General features: G+C 41.9%; 2 protein-coding genes across 3 annotated transcripts; both read right to left on the bottom strand.

Annotated features, from left to right (window-relative positions):
* Window positions 1–423: 423 nt before the first annotated feature.
* cbx3a (chromobox homolog 3a (HP1 gamma homolog, Drosophila)) lies at window positions 424–4400 on the bottom strand. Of its 2 annotated transcripts, none has more exons than XM_041053201.1 (5): window positions 3082–4400; window positions 2082–2235; window positions 1700–1856; window positions 1320–1414; window positions 424–1061 (listed from the first exon to the last, which is right to left on the bottom strand). In XM_041053201.1, exons 2-5 carry the CDS (start codon window positions 2225–2227, stop codon window positions 935–937), a joined length of 525 nt encoding a protein of 174 aa, XP_040909135.1. In that variant the 5' UTR covers window positions 2228–2235; window positions 3082–4400; the 3' UTR covers window positions 424–934. The 2 variants fall into 2 exon arrangements, with proteins under 2 accessions (XP_040909135.1, XP_040909136.1); XM_041053202.1 differs by having other exon boundaries at window positions 3122–4400.
* A 143-nt stretch (window positions 4401–4543) lies between these two features.
* Window positions 4544–9643, bottom strand: nfe2l3 (nuclear factor, erythroid 2-like 3). Its single transcript, XM_041053200.1, has 5 exons — window positions 8760–9643; window positions 6907–6987; window positions 6265–6378; window positions 5601–6060; window positions 4544–5491 (listed from the first exon to the last, which is right to left on the bottom strand). The coding sequence occupies exons 1-5, from the start codon at window positions 9273–9275 to the stop codon at window positions 4752–4754; spliced, it is 1911 nt and encodes a 636-aa protein (XP_040909134.1). The 5' UTR covers window positions 9276–9643; the 3' UTR covers window positions 4544–4751.
* Between the last annotated feature and the right edge of the window lie 15492 nt (window positions 9644–25135).

Below are 25135 nucleotides of genomic sequence, written 5' to 3'. Positions count from 1 at the left end.
GAAATGATTTACTCAAGTATAAGCACAAAAGCTACATGGGAAAAATGCTGTAACAAAAACAAAGTCCTACATTTAAAATCAAAAAGAGTAAAGGTAAAGAGAGACATGGTCATATTACTGCGAACTCCTTAGGGGGTAGCTGAAAAATGCTGTTCTAACTGTGGTCAGAAACAAAAGTTTTGGAATATTGCCATTACTGTAGGCTTCACTGTTCTTTCTGGCACCAGCCCAACGTCCACATTTCAGTCATTACTATCAACATAAAAGCTCAGATTAGTCAACATTTCCAGCTTTCGGCAATGTATTTAGAACAAAACAAAACCAAGTTTTCAAAGAAATAGATTAACTTTTACAGTTTTATGTACTTTAATTTTCAGTTCTTCATGCATATTTCCTTGGAACCATAAAAACTAAGCAGTAGAATCTGGCCACATAAAACCTTTATTAGAACGTCAAATAATATTTACAGACAAAGTATACAAAATGCACTTTTAGACCAAAACATCACAACTAGTGTGAAAAAACACCCCCAGAACAAACAGCATCTTACATGAAACTGAGATGGTAATACAAGAGGTGTTTGACAGCTTAACAAACCAAAGTAGCCATTAAGAATTTACAAAATTTGACCAGGTATGAATATAGGCAGTGCTGGTTTCTATTAATGTTTCTAAACTGCCATAACATAAATCATAATTATACTGGAAGACTTCTTGCATTACACATCACAACACCATCACCTGTTTTCTTATAATCACTTCTGCTAATATGTACAAGAACATAGCGCTCTTTGACTGCCATATGATTTGAGTCTTGAAACATCTTCAAAAATAACTAAGATAGCTAAAACTAGAAGGCAAGCCAGAGAGGAAAACTCAGTCCTGAGGAGAAGGGCATAGGTGGTGCAAAGGACTGCAGGGACCATTGGAAAGTACTACTGAGCTTCATCCTCTGGACAGGAATGCCATGTCAGTCTCTCCTCATAGAAAGAAATGACCACCTGAGGGCAGCGAGTGTTTGCCTCACGGGCTGGGACCAAGTCTGCTTCATCTGAGTCTTTCCTAAAGAAAAGGCCAAAGAGTGAAGGGAAATTACAGCAACTGTGGACCCTTCTCCTCGACAAATCCATTTGTTTTTTTATTGGTTTATATTGAAGGGCAATTCTTTCAGAGCAAGAATATAAAGCTAAATGTGCATTTCATGTATCTCTGGGGGATACTACAGAGCCAAGATATTAAATGTCTCAAATGCAGCATATACAATACAAGAGACAGGTTGAGCTGTTTGGACATCAAGGATTTATTTCCTTCTGCACTCACCATTTCATCAAGAACATCAACTCTCCACTACTGTCCGTTGCGCCAATGATCCGTTCCGGTTCGAGGTTCCTAGCAAAGCCACGCGGTTTCTCGGCCTGTAAATAATGACAAACAGAGCACATCAGCACATGTAAGAAACTGGAGGAGTAATTCATGTATTTTCTTTCCCCAGAGGACATTGGACAATTTTGATTTTGAGACTCCCAGGAATGTTTGATTGCAGGCTTAATCCAAGAGTGGGCGGCAAGGCAGTGTTTACACATGGTATTTTATCATTTATATTTTCCTGTATTTTGAGACATAATAATCACATGAAGTATTCCCACTGACAGATACAACTAGTGTGATATGTAAAGTGCTGGTTGGAGAGGTGAACTGACCACATCTTTCTTCTTTGCTTCAGTCTCTGGCTCATCTGTTGATGCCTTCCTCTTAACAGGAGCAGGCTTCTCTGTAACGTTCTTCTGTGATTCCAGAAAGGCTGAAATCAGCTCTGGACAATCCAGGTTCTCCTCTGGCTCCCATGTATTGTCAGCACTGCAGAAAAAGGAAGAGGATCATCATTTGCATCTCAAGACACAGACCTGCCATCAATGAAAATGCAAATAATATAGTTAACTTTAAAAACAAGCTTGTATGAAGGACTGAAGCTTCTTCATTCAACCACAATGATTATGGACAAAAGCATAGCACAACCCCATACCAGGGAAGCACTTCCAGTTCAGCAGGGGTTTGGGGGGGCAGGTGTCCCAGGCAACTCACTCTGTAAATCCTTTCCACTTCAAGAAGAATTCTACTTTCCCATTGACAATACGCTGGTCCAATACTTTTTCCACAACAAATTCCTCAGGTTCCTCCTGTGTCTCCTGTGCATCCTTCTTTCCCTTGGTGTTCTGCTTCTTGCCCATGTTGTGCTCTAAAAACAAGGAGGAGTTTGAACATTTCAACTGATCAGTTTGTGCAGTGTCATATAAAGTCATATAAATGTGCATGAAAAGGTACTGCTCTTATCCACATTAGAGCTGATGGAAATAAAACACGTGACCAGCATGACCCAAATCTGCCACAGGTAAAGGAGCCATAGACGAGCGTATTGTTGTAGCTGGCGTTATGGTCACTAAGGTGTCCCCGGTAACGTACACAAACGCGCCAACGTGTACAAAGCAATACTATTACATGGTTAAGTTGCAGAAACAAAATCAGTTAGCCGAGCGCTGTGCAATGCATTACTCAAAACTAGCCAATTCACAACGTTAGGCAGATTAGCCAGCGTGCTAACTGTAGCTGAAATAATGTCAGGCCTGGGAGATAGAGAAACATTTCCTTTACTTTACTTTGCCACCTGCAGTGCAACGCTGAGTGGTGTGAAGAAACAACCTATAACATCAGTTAGTGATTTTACATCAGCAATTTTGATGAAGCTAATTTAGGTTAACGTCAGGCTAGCCAAAAAAAAAAGCGCTCAAATTACCTTCAAAGGCCCAGGGATAAAACTACAACACTGCTGCTATTAGCTAGCTGACGTTATTGTAGCCGTAACACTGCAGGATACTGTGAGGTACGTTAGCATACACCGACAATGTACACATGTATGAAGGCAATAATATAGCTAGCTAATACTGCTGGTGTAAGGTTATGCCTCAGCCCTCTCTAGCAAACCGAGTTACCCGCTCCTTGGCCCCACTCTTAAACAAAGCTATCGTTAGGCTGGGTCGAATTTACGCTAAGTACTGCAGCATTTAACATGAATCTCCATACATACCCTAAAAACAACAGGAATCGCTTCAGTGATGTCTCCTTACCACGCGGTCTGCCACCTCTTTCTCCCTTGTCTGCAGCTCAGCAGGACGAGCGCCAAAAGCTCAGTTAATATCGTTGGTCTTCTACGGGAGCCTGGAAGGACAACGCGTTTTGCAGTGAGGGTTTCAAACAGGAGGGCCGGGCTCCCAAAGCAGTTGCACACAGACGGAGGAAGAAGAGAGAGAGAGACTGTGTTTATTTATTTATTTTTTTAATCAGAAAGAACAACGCCTGCAAAAGTATTTGAAATTCCCTAAGCATTTATATAAACAGCAAAGTAAACTCTTGGTCAAACTGGGAAATTAAATACAAATTTTGTAAGGGACTAGGGGGGAAAATACTTCATGAATCACACTATTAACTACCTTATGCGCTTTTCTCCATTTAACTCAGTCGCTCTGCTGACTGTATAAAGCAGTGTGCCTTAATAATTCAACTCTCAAATATATAAAAAAGCAACATCCAAACACATTCAGTCCTGTTAAATAGAGTTTGTGATTGTATTTTCATTGTTTCAGAAATGGGATTGTTTAGGCCCATCTTAAAAATGGAGGATTTGGAGTCAATGAGTGCACATAAGTTCCCCTCTGAAAGGGCGCTGTTTTTTTTTTCCATTCAGCCAAAATCAAAAACACGAACTAAAGCATGAGGTAGTATATAGTCTTTCCAAAACTCTTAAGTACTTAAAATGAAAGGGGTTAAGCAGAATTTTACTTGAAACTAATTATTCAATATTAATTTAAAACATGGAATGGTTGCCTCTTAAAAACATTTTGTTATGATAATGTTCATCTGTGGATCATGTGCACACTCAGTAACCAAAACACTTATCAAATGCAAATTAAGGCCTTGTCAGTTTAATCATTGGTATACTATACATCAAGACATGTTAAGAAAAAAAAATTTTTTTTTTGCATTTCAGTTCAAATTTCTGCTGAACAGTACATGTCCTTAAGTATCTGAAACAAATCTGTAAACTTTATGTAATATCCCAATATTCTTAGCACTTTCAGATTACGTTTCCATTACGAACAGAAGGAGACTGCCCTTGACAGTCTCATGATGCATATTAGCATTTCAGGAACTTTAATAAATACAATCTTTAACCTCCACTTTTAACCCAATAGGTATACATCGAGAGGCAAGACTACATGGAAACAAACAAACAATCAGTATCCTCCTCCTACATTTAAATACAGTTACTGTCACAATGCTGGCCATGTTGAATTTTAGACATGTTTGGTTGTCAATGCTTATCTGTAAAAACAACAAGACTCAAGAACTTTAATGTTAACAGGCACAAAGAGAGACTGGTGGCATGGCCAGCAGCTGATAGCCGTTCCCTTAGACCGCTCCTGATGCCTTGTCCATCTTTAATGAGCAAAGAATCTCCAGTGTGTGAGCTACATTTTACCAATGAGACATTTTATTTACAGAGAATTTTCTTACTGATTTATGTTCTGGGTGTCTTTCTTTTTTTTTTTCTTTCTGCAGCTTTGGCTGATTTAGGCTCCCAACAGCGGTGAATCCACACACACTTTCACAAAAGGAGGTCCCAAAACCAGAGTCAGGCAGGTAAGTTCAGAAATATCCAAAAACCTAAAAGCTCAAGTCTGAGCTGGCAATACTGCATCACTGCTTTTTTTCCTTCTTCCTCTTGTCTGTTTTGTTGCCAGTTGATGTGGAGACAGCAGGCTGTCTTACTGGCTGAACTACCACTCTCCCATTAGCCCCGCACTGCAGGGTGAATCTTTCTGGGTTTAGGGGCTGCCCTGAATCATCCCTCAGCCGGGCCAGGACGTCTCTGGTCAGCTGCCTAATCTGCTGGCCCACAGCACCCATTGTCTTGGCGGTAAGCTGTTTCTCCCTCAGTAGCCTGTCTCTCTGAGCTTGCAGCCTTTCCACCTCCTCCTGGAGCCCTGTGATGGCATCTAGTTTGCGCTTACGGCAGTTCTGCGCTGCCAATTTATTCTTACCCCGCCTGCGGATGTCCCTCAGAAGTGTCACCTGTTCGGGTGAAAAGCCATGACCATCAAGGACCTCCAGGAACTCTTCAACAGGCATGTTGACTATCTGCAGGACAGAGTATGGGATGCACATGGCGCGGGCACGCAGCTCATCGCGACTCAGCTCCCTCTCTTCATACATTGGCATGTCGTCATCAGTGAGAGGTTCCTCTTTGATGCCTTTGTGGGGAAGCGTTGAGTAGCTATGGTCATGCCACACACTCGTACTCAGATCAACCGGTGACCATGTTGTGGTGTAGTCCACAATGGCTTTTGAGGGGACTGAATCTACATCGCTGCTGTAGCCGGTGGCTCCACACTCATCTTCACAGTATGAGCTGGATGAGGATGACATCTCAGATGAGCCTGTACAAGGGAGATTGTGTTAATGTGTACAACAAACGAGTTATTGGTTTCACAGGCAAGAGGTATACATACATTTAATCTACAAGGATTTCTGAAGATCTGAACCAACCTGGGGAGACTGGACCTCCACAGCTGCTCTCCAGGGAAAGACCGGAGTCTGAGTCCAAGTCCTCGAGGACCTGTGGGTCTATGCTCTCCAGACAGCCCATCAGCTGGTTGTCAATAGTGTCTAGGCCTTCCAAACCTAGCTGATTGATCTGATCAAAAACTGCCTCATCCAGGCAGCCACCCAGTGCACTATGCGATGACTCATTTCCAGTTAAATTACATACTGAAGCAAAGGGGAGAGCGGCCAGGCCCAGGGCCATCCCTGGTGACGCGTCGGAGTGTGAGGAGCCGGTGGATTCCAGTCGGAAGAGGGTTCTTTGTTGTTGGGTGACTTGTCTGGCCTCACCTCTTTCTGATGCCACACCAAAGACTCCAGCACTGGTTACCATAGCATCATGCAAACTGACATTGTGGCTGATGGCGCTGGTGATGTCTGTGTCCGTAACCAGGGAGTCCAAGTCCTACGCACAAGACATACATTTTAGTTATGCAGTGCTTTATTCTTCACATCTTTGAAAATCAGCAGGTAGATCACCATGGGACACTAAGACTCTCTACTGTAACACACTGGTGGTTCATAGCTCATGGATGTGAATTACTTTTGACAGAGATTAAGTCTCATGTAAAATTAGTTTTCAGGCATCTGTAATGAAAAGACTACTTACATCAAGGTCAGTGACAGACAGAGAGAGTAAATTGCTCCAGTGCTGGTCAATGTCAATGGTAGGAGGATGGTGGTGTGCCGGATCAGGCAGTGTAGTGATACCTTCGAGCAGACTCTGAAATAGGCAAAACATGCACAGAATACAGCATTCACATATATGTTCTGTTGTTTAAGTTATGTCCCAATGTGAATTTAAGTGTGTCAGAGCTTTAAATAATACCAGGGAATATACTTGCAATAAAATTGCAATCATTTTTGTCTAAATTCTTCTGTAAAACTGTCCTTAAAAGAGTAAAGGTAAAGAGTCTAAAAATAAAGTATTTCCCTGTGAGAGGTAGTAATTATTGTGCTTCAACATCCCTAATCTTACACAGTGTTAGCAATGTTGCACTGGGATCAGAATGGTACAATTTAAGTGTTTAAGTCACATGACAATGAACTTCTGGTTAAAAACAGGTACAATGCAATTTTCAACACTGTCACGTGGCTGTAAATTTTACTTGACACTGACAAACACTGTAGTGTGTAATCTTGAAACAAAACCAGCATAACCACTTTTCAAAAACCTTTTTTAAACACTGATGCAACATTTTCAACAGTATACAGTGACTAATGAGGGAAACCGTGACAAGCAAGATCATACCTCCTGTTCCAGTGTGGAACTGTGAGCCAGCTGAGTGAGTGGAGCAGGTTCTTCCTCCTCTTTAACTTTAACATCAGTTTCCTGGCAGCACAAAGGAAGGTAAATGGAGAAAAAGGGGAGATAGAATGGGGGCACAGGAGAGCAAGTGGATTCAGAATAGAAGAGAAGGAAAAAAGAAAGTCAGTTTGTTAGCTGACACACAAAGACCCTAAAGACCATTAAATTTCTGGCAGAGTAACCCACTCCATTGCAGATAAATGGATATTTTAAAACAATGCTGTGACAGCAAGAAGGTTTGTTTTAATAAGCAGTGGTTTTAACTCCAGAAGGAACTGAACCCCAATGAAATGACTTGGGTCAACAACTAACTTCAGCTGCCTTCACCAACTTTCTTTTTGGGACACATTAGGAATGTGTGAGCTGGTGTATTTATATATGAAAGTGGGGTTTATTTTAATATACCGTTACACCAGTAATCCTCAGAGATGACCTAACCCTGTTATAGACATTTTAAGATACTTCTGAAATATCAAGTACAGTATTTAAGGCAGGTCACCAGCTGTCTGCCACAGACATAATACTTTTCATGTCTCCACACATTGGCAGAAAAGTATTCAGCCACCCCCCCCCAAAAAAAAACTCACCCATTTGAGAAGCAGAATGACTGCTGAATCAGTTTTTAACTTAAAGCTTGAGGCAAAAATACACTACACCGGCACAGTACTGCCCAAGCCCTGTCTGAGCTTGTCGACTTCTACTGAAGTAGCTTTTCCAGGTTCAACTGGCCCAGTGAATGTAGATAGTTACTCTTTTGTTTTTTTTTTTAAATCTCAAACACCTGTAGTCCCATTGCATTTCCACAAACCACAACATCTTTCCCTACCACAGTTAAGCTGTTATTTTACAAAAGAAAGGCCAAACAACAAAAAAAAAGATGTGTCAACATCACATTATCCATGTGAAGAAAAACCCTAGGAGAAGGCAGTGTTCAAGTATGGACCACTGCTTTTGTGTAAGCAAATAGGGTGTGGGTCTAAGCCTCACTTCTCCACCTCTCAAGGTTCACAGCTGGCGGCTGAGTCTGAAGAAAGGGGATACAGTTACACAATTAGACCACATAAACTGCCCTCAGGACATAACATCCACCAAGCAGCTGTTATACCCTGAGCTAGAAAAACTGGATTACTGGAAGAACTGAAAATGAAGGTCTGTGTGTGAGTGTGATTACAGTCTTAACACAAATAATGGCAGTTACACTGACTATGAAACAACATATTTTCAATCAAAGGGTTTCAATAATGAGAATGAGTGAACATCTTGTCAAAGAACTTTACAGCTGTGTGATTACCCAATGCACTGGCCTTCTTGGGCTCTTATTTGTGAAGTAAATTCTATTGTCCTAACTAACTATTCAGAGAGGACTTAATGTTCCATAGTGAAGGGTGACAGGTGTAGCAGACAGTTAGCTGAATACTTGTGATGGTGTAGCTCAAACTCCACTGTTTGTTAACTGGTTGTATACCATGCAAGTACTCATACAAATGTGAAAGTGAATGCACATTTCATGTTTTTCAGGTTATCACATAGTTCCCTAGTCCACCAGGAAATGTTACCGCATGATAAGTAACTTGTTAGATGGGCACGCATCATTGTGTAATATTGGTTAGTGCCGCTAGTTAGCTAGTGATAGCATTAGCTGTTCAGTTAACTATTGAGGAAGTTTTACCTCTAGTTCATTACCTCCGTTAGTCAGTACATAAGCTCTAAAGCTGGGCAGACAATTGTCATTTAAACTTAGTTAGCGGCAAAGTCTGCTTAACTTCATGTTGCATTGCACACACATAAACACTTGCCTCTTTAAGAAACCCACAGGCTCCAGTGCTACAGGGCCCATGTCCGAGTTCAGGGGTCGTTTGGCACACCTCTTGGCCGCTGTCAGGCAGGTGCTCCCTGTCATCCCTGGCTCCGTCCCCGGGGCTTTCTAAGCCTGAGCTGGTGTCATTGTTGTTGCTGGTTGAAGGCCCGCAGTCTGCCCGGTCAGTGGCAGACACCTGGTGCACCAGCCATGCGTTAAGCTGCGTGGGGAACCGCGGGGAGCCAAGGGTCCTCACTTCGTCTAGTAGCCGGCGACTTGCAAAGAAATAGTCCAACTCGGGACATTTTGGGTGCACACTGTAACCGTCAAGAGTGTCTCTCAGATTATGAAAAGGTGTCTGTATGTAGCCTGAGCTAGGACCCAAGTTAATCTCTATCAGAGGCGTATAATAGCCGCTTAAGTAGCTGTCGATATCCACACGAACTCCAATCAAACTGAGTAAGATCGTTAACTGAATCAGGCCTTCTGTGAAGTATTTTTTCGCGATTTGCATTTTCTAAATACTTTCAGAACTGCAGATAATTGCGAAATCCTGACCAAACAGTTCCTCTTTTCCCACTGGACAAAGGGAAAAGCCTAACAAAAGAGCACGCCTTCCCCTGTCAGACAAAGAGGTCCGCCTGTACCGGCGAAATGGTTAGATAGCTATGCTAGCTGTTAGCAGTTAGCTATCAGCTTTAATTACCAGTTAACGGGAGCGTCTTGGCGCAAACATAGCGAACACGTTGCTCATCAGTCCCTTACAGGAGAAGTTATTCGTCGGTGTTACCACGCTATTAAACCCTTCCCTACGTTGCTACTTAAACAGAAAATGAAACATCAGAGAAGCTAAATGCTGTCAGCCTAGTGTGCTGCTACTGGGGAAACTTCGTTTCAGATTTGCATAGCTCATGCAGATTGGACCAGAGCGATCACCGCAACAAGATGTGATTGGACGACAGGGTTGTCAGTTATAATTTTAACCAATGAGAACAGGGCACAGTTGTTGACTACCGCCAGCCTCCACCCCATTCATAGCTGCATAATTATTTCCGTGAAGAATAACAGAAATTAACCTAATATCTCCCCTTAAACACACATGAAATACTGCTCTTAGTAGTAGTAATTTCTGTGTTCCAGCAGTTCATCGATCCACCAGGGGATTTGTCAGTTAGGCTGCAATTCCGGGATTGTGCTACTGACCTGCATTCGTCCCATGTTTGACCTACTGGTAAATGACAGAATTACAGTTTGAACTTGTTCAACTATATAACTTCCAAACAAAGGGGAACACGAGTGGGGAACACGTATACAAAACACCTTAACCACTGGACAGAAACTAAAAAACAAAACAGGAGTTTATACTTTTTTCAAAAACACTGGTTAAAGTATGAAGACTTCATTCACTCAAGCTGACAATTGGCTGTTTAAATACTGTTTGTTACTTTCCACATTGAGTTTTCTATTAAAACTGGTCAGTTTTCAGAAAACAATGCACTGTTACAGATGAAACTATGCACAAATATAAAATAGTTAAACACATTTCCATTGTGGTATTCCTACCTCTGCTTAAAGGATCTAAGTATTTTCAATAAATCCAGCACTGTTCGTGATGTGAGAATGGGAATGTGGGCTGGAGAAAGAGGGAATTTTAATCTTCAAAAGTTCGATCATGAACAAAATTTGTGTAACCTGCATACTGTGGGTATAAGATAGGACACTATTGGGCTGAACACAATATTTTAACAAAAATCCACATAACTTAATAGGTACTAAAACATTAGTTCTTCTCAGATCAGTATATGTTGCATTCAGGCTTGATGTTGTTGGTGGTAATGTAATGAGGTCAGTTTATCTTTGTCCATGAAACAACCATTAAAATATTTCAAGGTTTGTTTTGCCACTGATTTTATAGTCCTGGATGCTGTCCATCTAATCTGGATGATAATGTTTTATCAGAATGAGTGGCCAGTTAATTTGAAATAACTGCTGTATGCAATCATTGCTCATGTACATACATGTGAATCCCTCCTCTCCAAACTGGTGAAACAAGCTGGAGTTGCCCTTTGTAACGTTTTGAGGTTGTCCCCTCCGGCTGAGGAAGATTGATACCTACTGTATAGGTACTGTGTATATAGGTCCTGCACAGTTAACTTCCACTGCAACAGAGACACAAAAAAAAAAAAAAAAAAGATGTAATAAGAACTGGAAACACTATGAGGTATATTTCTCTGTGCCCTGTGTTTTTTTTTTTCATACTTTAATATCATTATGTGACGTATATGTATAAAACATATGATAAATATTACACAAAATAGTCGTATCGAAAGAGTTCAGTCTGTCCTCCTCCAAGATCTCAAACTTAAACTAGCATGCCTGTATCAAGGCAATGTCAAAAGGAGTGATTTTATCATACTCATGCCTTGATACTCACAGAAATCCAGGGTTTCTGTCTGGCCAGAATAAGACTTGTTTGCTGATATCTAGTTATCCAAGGCCTGTGCAGTCTTGTGTCAGTGGTGTGTACATCCTTGAGTTAAATCAAAAGAAGAGAACCAGGACACAGACTGAAATCAACACAGATACTGGTTTCACCTTTAGAATACCTTTATTGTGGAGGAAAACAGTAGAATACATGCAGTGTGTACTGTTTATCAGGTGATGGAGGAAGCATTCTTTACTTAACCCTCCTGTTGTCTTCGGGTCAACAGGAGGGTTAAGTAACACTAAAAATGCCACAATGTAAAAAATACTTTGTTACAATTAAATGCCTTGAATTTTTAAAAAAATATATTCAAGTAAAGTTATTAAGTAATGTCAGCAAAATATACTTAGATACATCAAGGGTAAAAGTATTCATTGTGCAAAATGAAAACTTTCAGAGCTGTTGTTAAGATTAGTAAACTATGTATGGTGTAAACTATGATCAACCAAATCAAATCTTACATTTCCAGTGTTTTCATATTAATATAAAGGTTGATACAAACTGTCAGAGGAAACAGGAATCATTACTACTTGCTTCAAATCACTCCAGGTGGACTTTGCTGAAGGCCGGCACACGAGAGTGTCAGAATTCTGGCTCACTTGCGACTCCTGCTGGCAAAAAGTGGTAACATTAATGAATCCATGAACCATTTTTAGGTAGTTTTTCCCACTACTGACGTGAAATCAACATTTACTAAAACGAAGACTCCTATTTTGTAAACTATCTTTGGCCTTGTGGACTTGTGAACCCTTCTTAACAAGAAAAACGTTTTTTTGAAAACATTTTTTGAATATCTTTATTTTGGTTATTATTATTATTTTTGTTTGGTTTAAGTGTTGTCTGTGTCAGCTGACAAAATAATGACCCACCAAGTACGACTTCTGGTTGTATTTCACCTGAGAAATATTCAGTTTATATAGTTTTCTTATCTCTTTAGTTGACGTGACATCAATATGAGGACTGTCTATATGTCTATAAAAGAAAGAAATCTATGAAGACACTGTATTACTTAACCCTATTAATGGAGTAAGAATAGCTGTTGGAGTCCAAATGGAATTGGAAAAAAAAACACTTCCTCTCTATACTGTACAAACCCATTAACTTGGGAGTGTGGATGCTGTAATGGAGCTCGTCTGTGCAATGAAAATCCATTGTAAGCCTTTTGGAAAGCGTCTATTCAACTTTTATGAGCCCCTGCATTACAAAGTATTGTCTAGAAACTCGGATTCGATTATAGGAGCAATAATGAGTGGATACAGTGAGTCTAGTTCAACGCAACAACAAGTTCAACTCACATTGCCTATGTCAGCTTGACCGTCTCACCAGCAGACAGTCGATCCCTCCTGCAGAACAGGCACCAGTCAGACGCGCAGTGGCGCTTATCTGACAACTGGTTGTATCACACTTCATTTAGGAGGCAGCAACAATAATGCAATCATGTAAAATAATGCAACACATTCAGATAAACAGCGGCTATAGACTGACCCAGCTCAGCTATTTCCAGAGCTATAGATAAGTCCGTCACCGGAAGAACTGCAGTGTAATTGCGTCCTAAGCTGTTTGTGCATTACAAAGCTACAACAACAAAAAAATACCCATTCAAAATAACAAGTGACACTGCGGTCCGCCTCATGCAATCTTCACACATCGACTTGGTGGCCCGACAAAATCCAGAGACTAAACGCTCCAAATCGCGTCGCTTTAACAAAGCTGTGGAGAGTAATCTGCTCCAATTGATCTGACGCCAGCGTGCAGTCACTTGATTAATCCACAAGTATTTTCATAACGATGTGAAACACATTTAAATCAACTTTGTGAAGTTCTGACAGATTTATTGGAGGAGCGCTCTTAAATCACCCCCACATACTCCTCTGAGGACGAAGCCGATTGGTGGGATTGCACACGACGTGTGGGAGGCTGGTGCGCGTGCGCCGAAGTGTGGGTCCCCGCAAAGACTCACGGGAAACCCGAGAGAAATCGAAGTGAATTCCATGGGACTATTTTGTTGTTATTTTCTGGTGTTTACACACGGGGTTGCAGTTTTAAACACGCTGTTAAAGCCATTCTCACACATCGACCTTGGGTCAGATTTTAGGTTATAATATAATACAAAATTAACTCATCTATTTTTTGTATATTCAAGCTATTTAGGACACTTTTAAAATTATTTGAAGAAATTACTCTTCATGTAAAGTGGATGAAAAATATCAAACTAGTTCATGGATCTGCTGATTAGTAAACCTACCTGATTGAATAGTCTGCAGGGAATGAACATATATGTTGCATCAGTTGGGCTCAGTGAGATTTGAATGAACAAAGCAGACAATTCAATACTCTAAATGCATTTAATCCAGGATTTTGCAGGCATCATATGGAGTATTGTATCTGAGAAAATATTTTTGACATTTGTAATTATTGGAAAATATTTTTCTATTGAAAACAAATCCTTTGTGAACAATTTTATTTAGGATAACTTGTCAATTAAAAAAAATGAACTGTGTCAATAGATAAAAAGTTTTAAGTAATTTCAGAATATACATTTCATCTCTTAATTAATGTGAAATGCAAATAAAAATTTCTCCACAATCAATGTAATCATGGAAAATCTTTAAAAATGTCCTACTTCAACTATCATAATAATTACTATTAAATAAAACGTATATAAGATTATTATAGACTCGACTAAAATTACACAAATATTTGTGTTTAATTTTTAATGAATAGGGGATAAAATATATAGTAACGTGAATCATAATTAAATAAAACCTAAAATATGATAAATTTATTTTATATTGATTTAAATATATAAATGTTAGAAAATATAAAAAATATTGTTTATCTTTTTATTTCGACATATCAAGTGTAAATATATTTGAGGCGCTCTGTGTAGTGTCTGTGCTAAATAGAAGTGTGTGTGTGTGTGTCTGTGTGGGTGTGTGTGAGTGTGTATGGACGGTCTCTGCAGCGGAGCTCTGTCCTCCAGAGAGCAAAACAACCGACTGGCCGCTCTCTGCCTCCAGACCCCGTCGCTGCTTGATTGACATCTGCTCATAGCCAATCAAACGCACGAATCGCAATCCTGCCTTGCTATTGGTTCACCGCTCGAGTTTGAGCAACCCTCGCTAACCAACCACAAAGCGTAAATCACCATAAAAAAAAATACAGATGACAGCCGTTCTGGCAGACTCTGTGGCGCCCCGCAGCGGAGGCATATTGAAGTAATTTTACATCAGGCTCTTTCTCAGCAAATTGAGTTGTAATAATGAAAAATGCACTGCTCTTTCCAAGGCTTTATTTCTTTTCCCTTTTCAATGCAGTTTTTGTTTTAAGGCTGATGGACCGAACAGACTTTTCTACGTTATGGTTCCCGCTGGTCTGAGAGAAACTGACTGCTTTGTGTTTGTCCAGTTAGCAGTGTCCCTGCTTTCAGTCACCAGCAATAATACGTCTCTTATTGACAGTATTATGGTACTGCTGTTCTTATTATCACTCTAAACCACGTGAGACCCAATAACACCCAACTTTTATTTCCATTTTCAGTCTGTTACATGTGATACTATATTGCAAAGCCGTTGTGTTGCCCTGAAAGTGCTGAAGCAGCATTAGCCACAAGGGGGCGCGACTGTTTAAGTTTTTTTTCTTTTGCCTCAAATGGCTTGACCTGAAGTTTATTCACCTCTCTCAAGTGGAAGCTATGCTCGCCAATTGAAATGTTGCAGCCCCATACGGCTCTGTGCTGTTTAAGTGAATAGACACATAATTATGATCAGTAACATCTCACTCAGAATTAAATTATATATATTAAAACTACTTAAACCACACAGATTTTACACCTCCCCTTCACTCTTTCCTCCTTTCTTCCCTTTCTCTCACCACCTCTCCAGAGTTCAGAGGCTGAGGGGCCAGCAGAGGGGAGAGGTGCTGACAGTTTTTTTTTTCTTCTTTTACTTTTCACTTTTTTTTCAGCATGAGAAGCAGTCGCGGATTTGATGTCAGAGTCTCAGATGGCTGCCTTGATAAAGTTGGTCTGGCTCGCTGAGATTGGCAGCCTTCTCCTCGGAAAAGAAAACAGAAAGGCCCTACATAAACAGAGGAAAATGGCCCTGGCCGAGCAGAAAAACAGCCCTGTATGATGTGACCTGGTAACTTTGGAACGATATCAGCTCAGACGTGGTCTGAAACACACATACTGTATGCGCACACCATCACAGGCAGTTTTGCAGAGATGTTAACATCCTTATGAATTAAATGCAGGGACTAAGACTTATATCAGCCTTTGTGCATATCATACACGTGAAAGCATTCAGGATGTGTTCATCATTTCTCTTGCTTTTTCTGGTCTTGAAGGAAATCTCCCTGTGTCGGCTCTGTTCCTGTAGCTATTGTGTCTACTTCACTAATGGACTCCTCTCACCCTGTCTCCTTTTCCTCCCTCTTTCTTCCCCTCCTTTTTCTCTCATATCATATCCATGTATCCCCCCAGGGGCTGATTAAAAGGCTTTCGAGCTGGGGTGAGGGGAGAAGAGAGGCGAGAGAAGAGGAGATGGGGGGTAGGGGGGACGCTGGCAGTGCAGAAGAGTGGTCCTTATTACCCCATATGTCTGGAGAGGAGAGAGTGGAGTGAAGGTCCTCTTCCAGTTAATCAATAGAGATACGTTCCTTCTAATCTCTCTCTCTCTGTGTCTCTCTGTCTCCCTCTCTCTTACCCTCTGTCCTCTTCCCTCCACCCTCAGACTCTCCCATTAGAGATAATGTGTCTGGTATTGACACTGCAAGGTCTGGGTACTATGACAGAAATACAGCTCTGCTCAGTGAGGCCGAGTTTCATGTCAAAACTCTGTGCTCAACAAAGCGACCTGAGTCATCGACTTGCTGTTTAACCAGTTTCACTGCGCGTTACATCCTCTCATTGCGGGCCATTCGTGGGAGATTTACCTCTGAATCAGCGCAATTGATTTCAAAAGCAGCTCTTCTTTTTCTTATTCTTCAATATTTTTGGTAAAATGAATGATAAATTTAACAGGACTTAAAGCGTATAGAAAATGCTACAGCACGAACACATTCAGCATTGTGGATGAATCATATTAACCTCCTGAGAATATTAATGTAAAGCCATTACAATTGACTGTATTAGCACTTTTTCTCAGTAAAGTACCTGAGATGTTTTGGGGTTTTTCCAGGAAACTGATGTGTGTATCCCATTTATCCCATTAGCCAGTGATTTTCATTATCACTTTTTCAATATTCAGATCATGGTTGTTTGGTTGAAACATACCAGTTGGCTTCAGCAATTTTAGGTCACTGTGTTTCAATAAGAAGACAAAGCTGAAATAGGTCTGTATGGTGACATACATCTCACTTGTATTTTGGATTTTCATTTGATTTACTTTTGGATCTTCAAAATCACACTGAATTCTAGGATCACACATTAAAGTGAGAAACACACACACACACACACACAAAGTGTTTAACATTAAAATCACACAGTAAAAATTCAAAAAATAAAATTACAGTTATAGGAACTAAACAGAATAATCAGTTTGGACTGCCAATGGCACTGCAGTAGTAATTTACTTCAGATCGATTATGTTTTTTTGGGAGAACACTGAGCAAGTAAAGTGTCAGTGTAACATTAGAGAATGATCACATTATAAAGCATGTTAAATTCTTAGGAGAAACAATTAGCCTGCTAGACAAGATTGACCGAAACAGACCATTGTTGGCTAAAACCGGAAGGGGGATCCCTGTGTCCCCTGGCTGCCCGAGGGTCGTGTGGGTGTTGCTCTGCAGGGCCGCAGGGCTTCAGACATAGGGCCGGAAACTTCTGAGAGATGCCTGGGGTAGCTGTGGGGAGAACGACCTCTGACCTCCCTGACTCGGTAACCCCCAGGGTCACAGAGGGAGGGGCCGGCTCTACAGGGGATAGGCTGTAATTGATGTGAGGGAGGCCTGCAGGGGCTGCTGGAAGCAGAGAGGGTTGGAGGGATGGAGGGGAAACCTGAGGCCCCAGAGAGAGGCAAGAGTGGGAGAGCTGATGAGGGCTCTGGTCTGTGTCCACAGGTCTATGGCACTGGTCTGGGTCCCGTGGGAGGCCAAAAGGCTTAGATGCGTATGGCTGAGTATGTCAGAGATTTGACTGTCTAAACTGCCGACAGTTCTTATTAGTTGAACTGAGTGGTTAACTAAACAAGAATGAAGAACAAAGTCTCCTCTGATTCAAAAATAATATTCTGTCATTCATTATATGCAACTGCATGAATTTCCTTGCTGGCAAATGCAATTAAAAGTCTTTTAACTGTCCTTTGGTATAGCTTTAGACAGAAGAATAGAAAATCGAAATTTCTAGTCATTTCTTTGTGTATTCCAAGTATTTAAACCTCTGAAAAGACTAAATATCCTGAGGGGTTTCCACTTACATTCTGCAGTAATCACTAACATGCTCTTTCCTGGACTGTGAACCATGAGCCAAACAAGTATTTGCTGTTATGATAACACTGATTTATCCATATACAGACATGCAGCTAAATATGCCTCCCCTTTTGTTGTCAAAGAACTGAAGTCTTTTTGGCAGAGAGTCACAGTTGATCTTTCTTCAGCTGAAGGTGAAAGAGCACAGTGAATTGCTGGGGTCTGGGGAGGAGGGGTGGCCAAGGTAGGCAATGGCTGACAGATGTTTACAGAGGCCTGACTACACTTCTGTGACCATAAGATGGGAGTGGGATTTTTTTGTGTGTACGTGGGTCATACCTCATGACCACTACTACCACTAAAAAAAATCCCAGTCCACTCCATCTCCACTGTGGTGAATGCTCCTCTTTGCTGTGGCACAAGAACTCAAACACTAGGCTCCCCTGTCAGCCTCCTTGGCCCCATACCCGATCCTGATGGCCTGGATCTATCTCACCAGGGGACCAGGCCTAGTGGGTCCTGCTTGGGCCCCCTACACCATCCATCCCATCGATTTCCACCAACCTCAGTGAGGACTGGTTCACTGACTGCCTCTCTTTCACAGCCACAGGATTCCTCAGCGCTCCGTGTTCTAGCAGGCAGCTCTCGAGTTACCGGCAACCCGGCGCAGATCGTGTCAAAGCTGTTATTTTAGAGAACTGGGTGAGGAGAGGGAAAATGTGTGCGATGTTTGTGAGGGAGAGAGATTCAGAGTTTCCTGTCCACATCATAGCACTCATGAGGATTCTAGTCATGTCACGGCGTCGAACATAGACATGTCCTACAAAAGCTATAAACACACACTCAAAGAAAATAGTTTGGAGATGTATTGGTGCAGATGAGTGTGGCTAATACAGTTTGTGCTTTGGGTAGCTGGTCATCCTTAAAAATTGTGACGGAATTCATAACTGCCACACACCTGTGGGAACTGAAATTTTATAACTCCCATTTGGGCCATCTCTTAGTTTTATTTATTTTCACCCCATAACTTCACCTCTGATGACATTTTTTTTCCTATGATAGACTGTTTGAAAATTCAAAGGGAAAGTTTGGTATACAGTGAGTTAAATTTTAGTGTTGATAAATTCACATAACCCTAAATGGGCCAGGACTTACGTGGAGATTGTGGAGTGGGACTCAGCAAGCACGCATATTAATGATGATGACCCCTGATTTGCCATGCTTGACTAGGAGAAAACAGATGGTGTTATGAGGGAAAAACAATTTGGCTCGCAGAGCATGCTCCCCACTCCAAGACCACTGGTTCGTTAGGCCACTGAGACAGTAAAGTTTGCATGTTTCCAATGCCTGTATTTCAGGGTGGAAAAATGGTAAAACAAACAAGCAAACAAAACCTCGTTGGAAAATATAACCACTCAGCCAGCCAGATCTGCTTAATACAGCGCTTTCATTGCCATTTTGTGTCGTGCATTTGAAATTGATTTAATTTCTTCTCCCAGAGATGGTAAAACAGGACCCCACAGTGTGTGTTGTAAAATGAAACGAGGTGGAAAGAACGTTTTCCACTTCCATAGAAAGTGGTGAAACCTATGATGAAAATAAAACAAAATTGTCATATACACCTGGAGATGATTTAAATGCATAAAAATGGGGAAGGATGTTTCACAAGCTCAGGCAATTTAGAGTATTTGTGCTGCTACATTATTGTCCTTACAAACCAATTTGAAAGGGAAATACATCTAATAAATAGAGACAAAACTTCAAAGGTGTTCATCTGCAGTTGTTACATGATAGGCTGCAAAAGCACACCCCTCCTCTCTTGTTTAAAGCAACTGATCCCCATGGCTAATACCCATGATGGAGCCCTCCCAGTGTCTCTTCAGCCTCCATGAGTGACACCATTGTTGGAAAGGGGAGGAGGGATGTGTGAGTGCAGGGGAAGCAGTGCTGGTTTCACAGGACTGTGACTGGTGGAGTGTAACGCTGATGAAGACTTCATCCAATCTGTTGTGTTCATGATAGGAGAGCAGAGAGAGTGACCCTTATCTTCCCTGGACCTCTCAACCCCTTAGCACTATCTCTTTTCTTCTTCTTCTTCTCCCTCATTTCCTTCTCCTCCTGCTTTAATCCAGCAGTGTATCTACATGTACAGTGAATGTATCTGTATGTACATGACCTGCTCACAAACCCACCCAGCCTAAAAAGGTTGCTCGATCAGTGCCATCACCACAGATTTTAGTTCAGCTTTAGTGTGCCTTCATGCTCTAACTACTGCTAAGGAGGGTTTTCATTGCTGTGAAAAATGCAATTATTGTGAAAACACTGTTGCATGCATATACTATATGCATGGTTGCAAACTCGCCCATGTGCATAAACAAAGCAACATCTATTACAACACCTCACTCATGCATTAACACCATTAACGCAAGCATCAATGTGCTGCATGGAGTGTATTTCAACCCGTCTTTGTTTGTGAATGGTAATGGAGGAGCTCCTAAAGGGAGATGGAGGGGGAATAAATGGAGGATTTTCAGCTTGTTAAACGGGGCATTAGAGGGCTTGTGACTAGGAGTTGTAGGCTATAAAACCCAACGGTTCGGCTGCACTCATGTTTTAGTGCATTGGCTCATGGGCTGACAGCTATGCTGTTTGGGTGTCGTTTTGGGCCATGCCTTGGGGCATGCTTTACGCTGCTCATTTGGCACAGGGGCACTTTCAGGACCCACCGGAGACAGATTTAGGGATAGGCCGAGCCCCACATGGAGACCAGCTCCCCTCCACCAATCTGAGTGATATAAAACAGTGAGCAAAAGAGGAATGTAAAACATACATCTCGCACTTGCGGCTCATTTCTGCCTTGGAGACTGTGCGTCTCATTTTGTCTTGTGTTTCTATTTATCTCAGTGTTGTCACAGCATTTCAGTTTCTAAGCCAGATGTAAAGCTAATTGGGTTAGCACTAGATATGATTTGCTATCAAGGTTTCTGAGAAACAGGCGGACATGTGTTTGAAATCTGCACATCTGAGTTCTGTACAAATGCAGAGGCATACATGTGAGCCTTCATGCATGCACACACACATTTATTATTTTTCTCCATGAGGCCTGGAGGCAATTTTAGGGGTGCTTAAATGATCTAGCCTGCCATAATGATGTCCGCATGCTAACATATTTTCGATGAAGTATTCCTCTTGTCTGCTCTTCATGTAGCACCAAGCCATCTGGAATAACAACATCAGTTTAAGCTGCAGAACTGAGGAGGAAAAACAGATGAGGGAAAGAAAAGAGAAGAAATGAACAGAGAAATTTTTACAAAAGACTCACTGCTATCTGCTTGTGTCTGCGGTGGAACATTCCCACTCAGCAGTTCTTACAAGAAATTGCTGGTTTTGTCCATGCCGTATATCATTTTTATTACTCCAAAGGTCACTGCCGTAAGAGTTTAAATTTACAGTTACCAGCTTGATCGCAATCAGCTAATACATCAAGGCACAAAATTCAAAAGTTACATCAATAATAGAGGCATATGAATAGCAGGATGTCCTTTTGTGAGCAGCAACCTTATGTGATCCAAGTGAGACGTAACTATGAGCAACAGTGTCCGGGCAACCATTCTGAACCCTCTGAGCATCCATGCAAGGCACTCAAAGAATCTGCGGACTGTCATGGTGTATGAACGACCTCCTGGCTGCTTTCGCCAATGGACAAAACTGTCAGCAGGCAACACATCACAGGCAGAGGCGAGGACATTCAGCAGAGCAGTCTGTTCTTTACAAAGAATGTCTGCATGCCTGTGTTTGATTGGTGCAAGCCGAAGATCAATGGGGTTATAGAGAGCCAAAAAACATTTTTCCTCTAATATCATCAGTGTAAATAAATAGTTAGGTAAATATGATCTCCAATCAGTGATGAACACAAGGCAATCAACCCAACACATGAAGAGAAATTGCTGTTGAAAAAAGCCTTTGATCAAGTTAAAAAAAACACACACACACACACACACACACACACACAAACATACACACACACACACACACACACACACACATATTTATGTAACTTTTGAAGTTGAATTTATATCAAAGATTTATGACAATAAATCTGATATAAAATAATAAAATCATAACCTGAGTGGCGTTCATCCCCAAAATATCACCAAGGCGTGTTTAACATTTAGGCTTTAATCCGTGTTGTTTGATGTAAGTGCGTGTCCTTTTATTTTCTACAACCTTTTCTTTCACAAATGTCACCTTTTAACCCCAATACAGAGAATCAGACACAAACCAGTGAGACAGAGAGAGAGAGTAATCAGACCTCAGAAGATACAAGTGAGGAGAGAGAGGGATTTCCTCTCTAAGATGATATAGTCATCCGTCATAATAGCTGTCACAATGATATGGTTCAACAGTTCCCATTTCCCCATCTGCTGTGTCTGTTTGTGTGTGTAAAGTGAGCCTGCCTGTATGTGCATGTACACAAGCCTGGTCTCATGGCATATCCTGTAATAAAAATACTACTAAGCCCTATATTCAAAATCCTACTAAGGTAAAAGTAAGGTAGAAGTACTAAGCACTTAAAGTATAAAGCAGTACTTAAATGTTGTATTTGGTTGAAGTGGAGATAATTTAAACTACTTTTTCTGCTTTTGGCAAGTTTAATCCATAACAATGCAACATGTTTTATGAGCTGATCACATTTTTTTTTGTTATTGTTTTGTGGACAGTGTTTCCTCAGACAGGTGGTGTTGCGACTGGGACAAAAACCTCTTCTGTGCATAACCATGACAACTTTTCATGTACCATCACACAGACTGTGAAGCTGCTCCTCTTGTCGTATATTATACACACACACCATCCTTAAAAGGCATTGATGTACACATCTTCAGTGTGTGTCCATTTTCCAATCAGACCCTGATCCCTCCCACGCAGGACAACTACACAGCACGAGTTCACATCTCACTGGTTTACATGTGCCGATGCTACAGCCAAAACCCAGCATTGTGAACCAACACAGACGGACAGAGTAAATCGCACACACAAGCACCAGAAGTGTTTTTCACTTGATAGTCACTTCATCATTATTCACAAGATGGGCCTTTGTCTCCTTTGTTTTAGTGACCATGTTAAATTAGCTCAAAACAGATGGGTGCTGTCTCGTTGCCAAGCTGTCTCCATGAGAGCTATGTGTGTGTCCTGTGCATGTATGTGTGTGTAGGTAAGCAAGACAGGGCTTATTCATGTACTGATCTCCTTCTACGTTTGTGCGTGTGGCTAATCTGCCTTTCCTCTTTAGCTGTCTAACTGTCCAGCTGTCTTATGTGCAGATGTATGTGTGTGTGTGTGTGTGTGTATTTGTGCTCTGGTGTGCAGATGTCCTAGGGTTGTTGTCCTGCCAGTAACAAGGGCTTTTGGGGAGCAAAGTGGAGGGGAGGACAGCCAGGGGACTGGCAAGGACATGAAGTGCAATCCACAGGGAGTCAAGCTGTGTGTCTGAATATACGTGTGTGTGTTGTTGGGCAGCAAAAGGTGTTAATGGTATGTTATTTACATAGTCCGAATTTCCAAATTTAACATGTATGCGCGTATGTTCTTTGTCACACACGCAGTGTATGCGTGTTCCAAACCTGATCTTGGGTGATGTCATATGCAGCTGCTGCGTGGCTGACAGACAGTTTCCGCACCACAACATGGGGCCCTGTGGTCCGCCTGTCAGGCCGATTGACAGGTGAATGACACCAATGAGAGCCAGCCATCCCTCCCCCTAGGAACCAGGCACTGAATGACAGCCAGTAAGCAGCCAGAAAGAGCGTCTCTGAACCTGAAAGTAATCTCTTTAACTCTCTCTTTCTCTTTTTTTTCTGTATCGCTCTTCACTCTTTCTCCTTCTTCTTGGCCTCCCCTTCCTTTTCCTCTCTTTGGCTCTCGCTCGTCATCTCACCCTCTTTTCAGACAAGTCTCCCTCTTTCTCTTTCTCTCTCCGTGGGTATTTTTCGCTTCCACTGAAGGCCTCTGTCTTTTTTCACTATCTCTCCTCCTCCCCTTTCTTTCTCCCTTTCACTCTGTCTGTCACTGCTCTGTGCTGTTTTCTATCACTGTGTCACCGAGTCTTTAGGAACAGCTTGACTGCCTCTCAGTTCTGCCTCTCGGTCTAAAACTGGGGTGAAAAGTGTTTTAAACTGAGTCAAAGTAGGTGCACGAGTGTGTGAGAAAGACTTCACTTTGTGTGTGTTCGTCTTTGAGAGGAAGAGCGAGAGACAGTTTAGCTACGGGGGCGGTAGTCCTCATGTCAAACTGTTTACGCTGAGCTTAAATCCTTCTCCCCTTCTCTTCACCTACAGTTTCACCTTAACACACCCCTATAACTCTCTTTGCTCAACGTAAAGCTGTTCCACACAAATGCAGAGGTTTTTTGGCAAAGGCTGTCGGGTGAGATTTTACTGGAGCATCACATTTTGGAAACATTACATGGGTGGGTTACTTTGATGCTCAGTTGGCTTTAGGAAATCCTCCAGTGTGTATCTCCACCCTTACCCTCTGGACCCCCACCCTCTGCTTTGTGCCCTGCTCTCCCAACAGACCCACAGTGAGCCCACCCAAGTGCCTTTCAGCCTGGCACTATGCCCAAGGCCCACACACTCATCTGACCCCATAGCCACAGGCTGCATTACCCTGGCCCCCTTTGCACCCCTTGACCTCTCACCTCTTGACCCACTGTCCCACGCTCCCTCTGGCTTTTTGGACACCACCACCACCCACCCCAGCCTTCAACCCCTGAAATGTACAGAAAAGTTTGTTTTGTACATATGCACTGCATGTATTTGTGTGTTGACTTGGTATTTTGGGTAAATATATACGTGCCAGTGGGGAAGGGTTTTCCAGCAGGGTTTAATGAGGCTTGGTTGGATGTCTGGCGATGGAAGAAAATCTCCTTTTCCTCTCTCTCTCGAGCTTCTCTCTCCTTCTTGCCAATTCTTCAACTCTGCCTCCCAATGTCTTTATCTCAATATGTTTCTGTCTCATTTGTCCATCACATCCTTTCAGTCCATCTTCATCTGCGTGGCGTCTCACTCGCTCAGTCAGTCAATCTCCATGTCTCACGAGCGTTGATGTGTCTCCCGGTAAGTCTCTTGCTGTCTGTTTCTGTCTTCTTCTTTGTTGTTTTTCTCTGTGTGCCTTCCCTTTGCCTTGTGAGAAACTCTTAAGGGTCTTTGTTACGAGCCTTGAGTCACTTCCATGGTGACCAGCATTGACTGACAGCTCTTAAAGAGGTCTCTTCATCACAGGGGCCGGGGAAGGCACGAAGGAATGTTTGTGTGTGTATGTAAAATAGAGAGGGCCTATGTGTTTGCGGGTACATTTTTACATCTGAACATGTACACATATACATGTGTGAGTGGTTTCTGCTCACCAGTGTGAGCGCTCTTCCTCTCGTGGGTTCATTTTTCTTGTCGAAAGGTTACTGTGATGTTTATCTCAGTGACATA

Source organism: Toxotes jaculatrix, chromosome 13 (assembly GCF_017976425.1).
Source record: "Toxotes jaculatrix isolate fToxJac2 chromosome 13, fToxJac2.pri, whole genome shotgun sequence".
Lineage (NCBI taxonomy): Eukaryota > Metazoa > Chordata > Actinopteri > Toxotidae > Toxotes > Toxotes jaculatrix.
The sequence above is the reverse complement of the archived record's forward strand: the minus strand, read 5'-3'. Positions and strand labels throughout refer to the sequence as shown.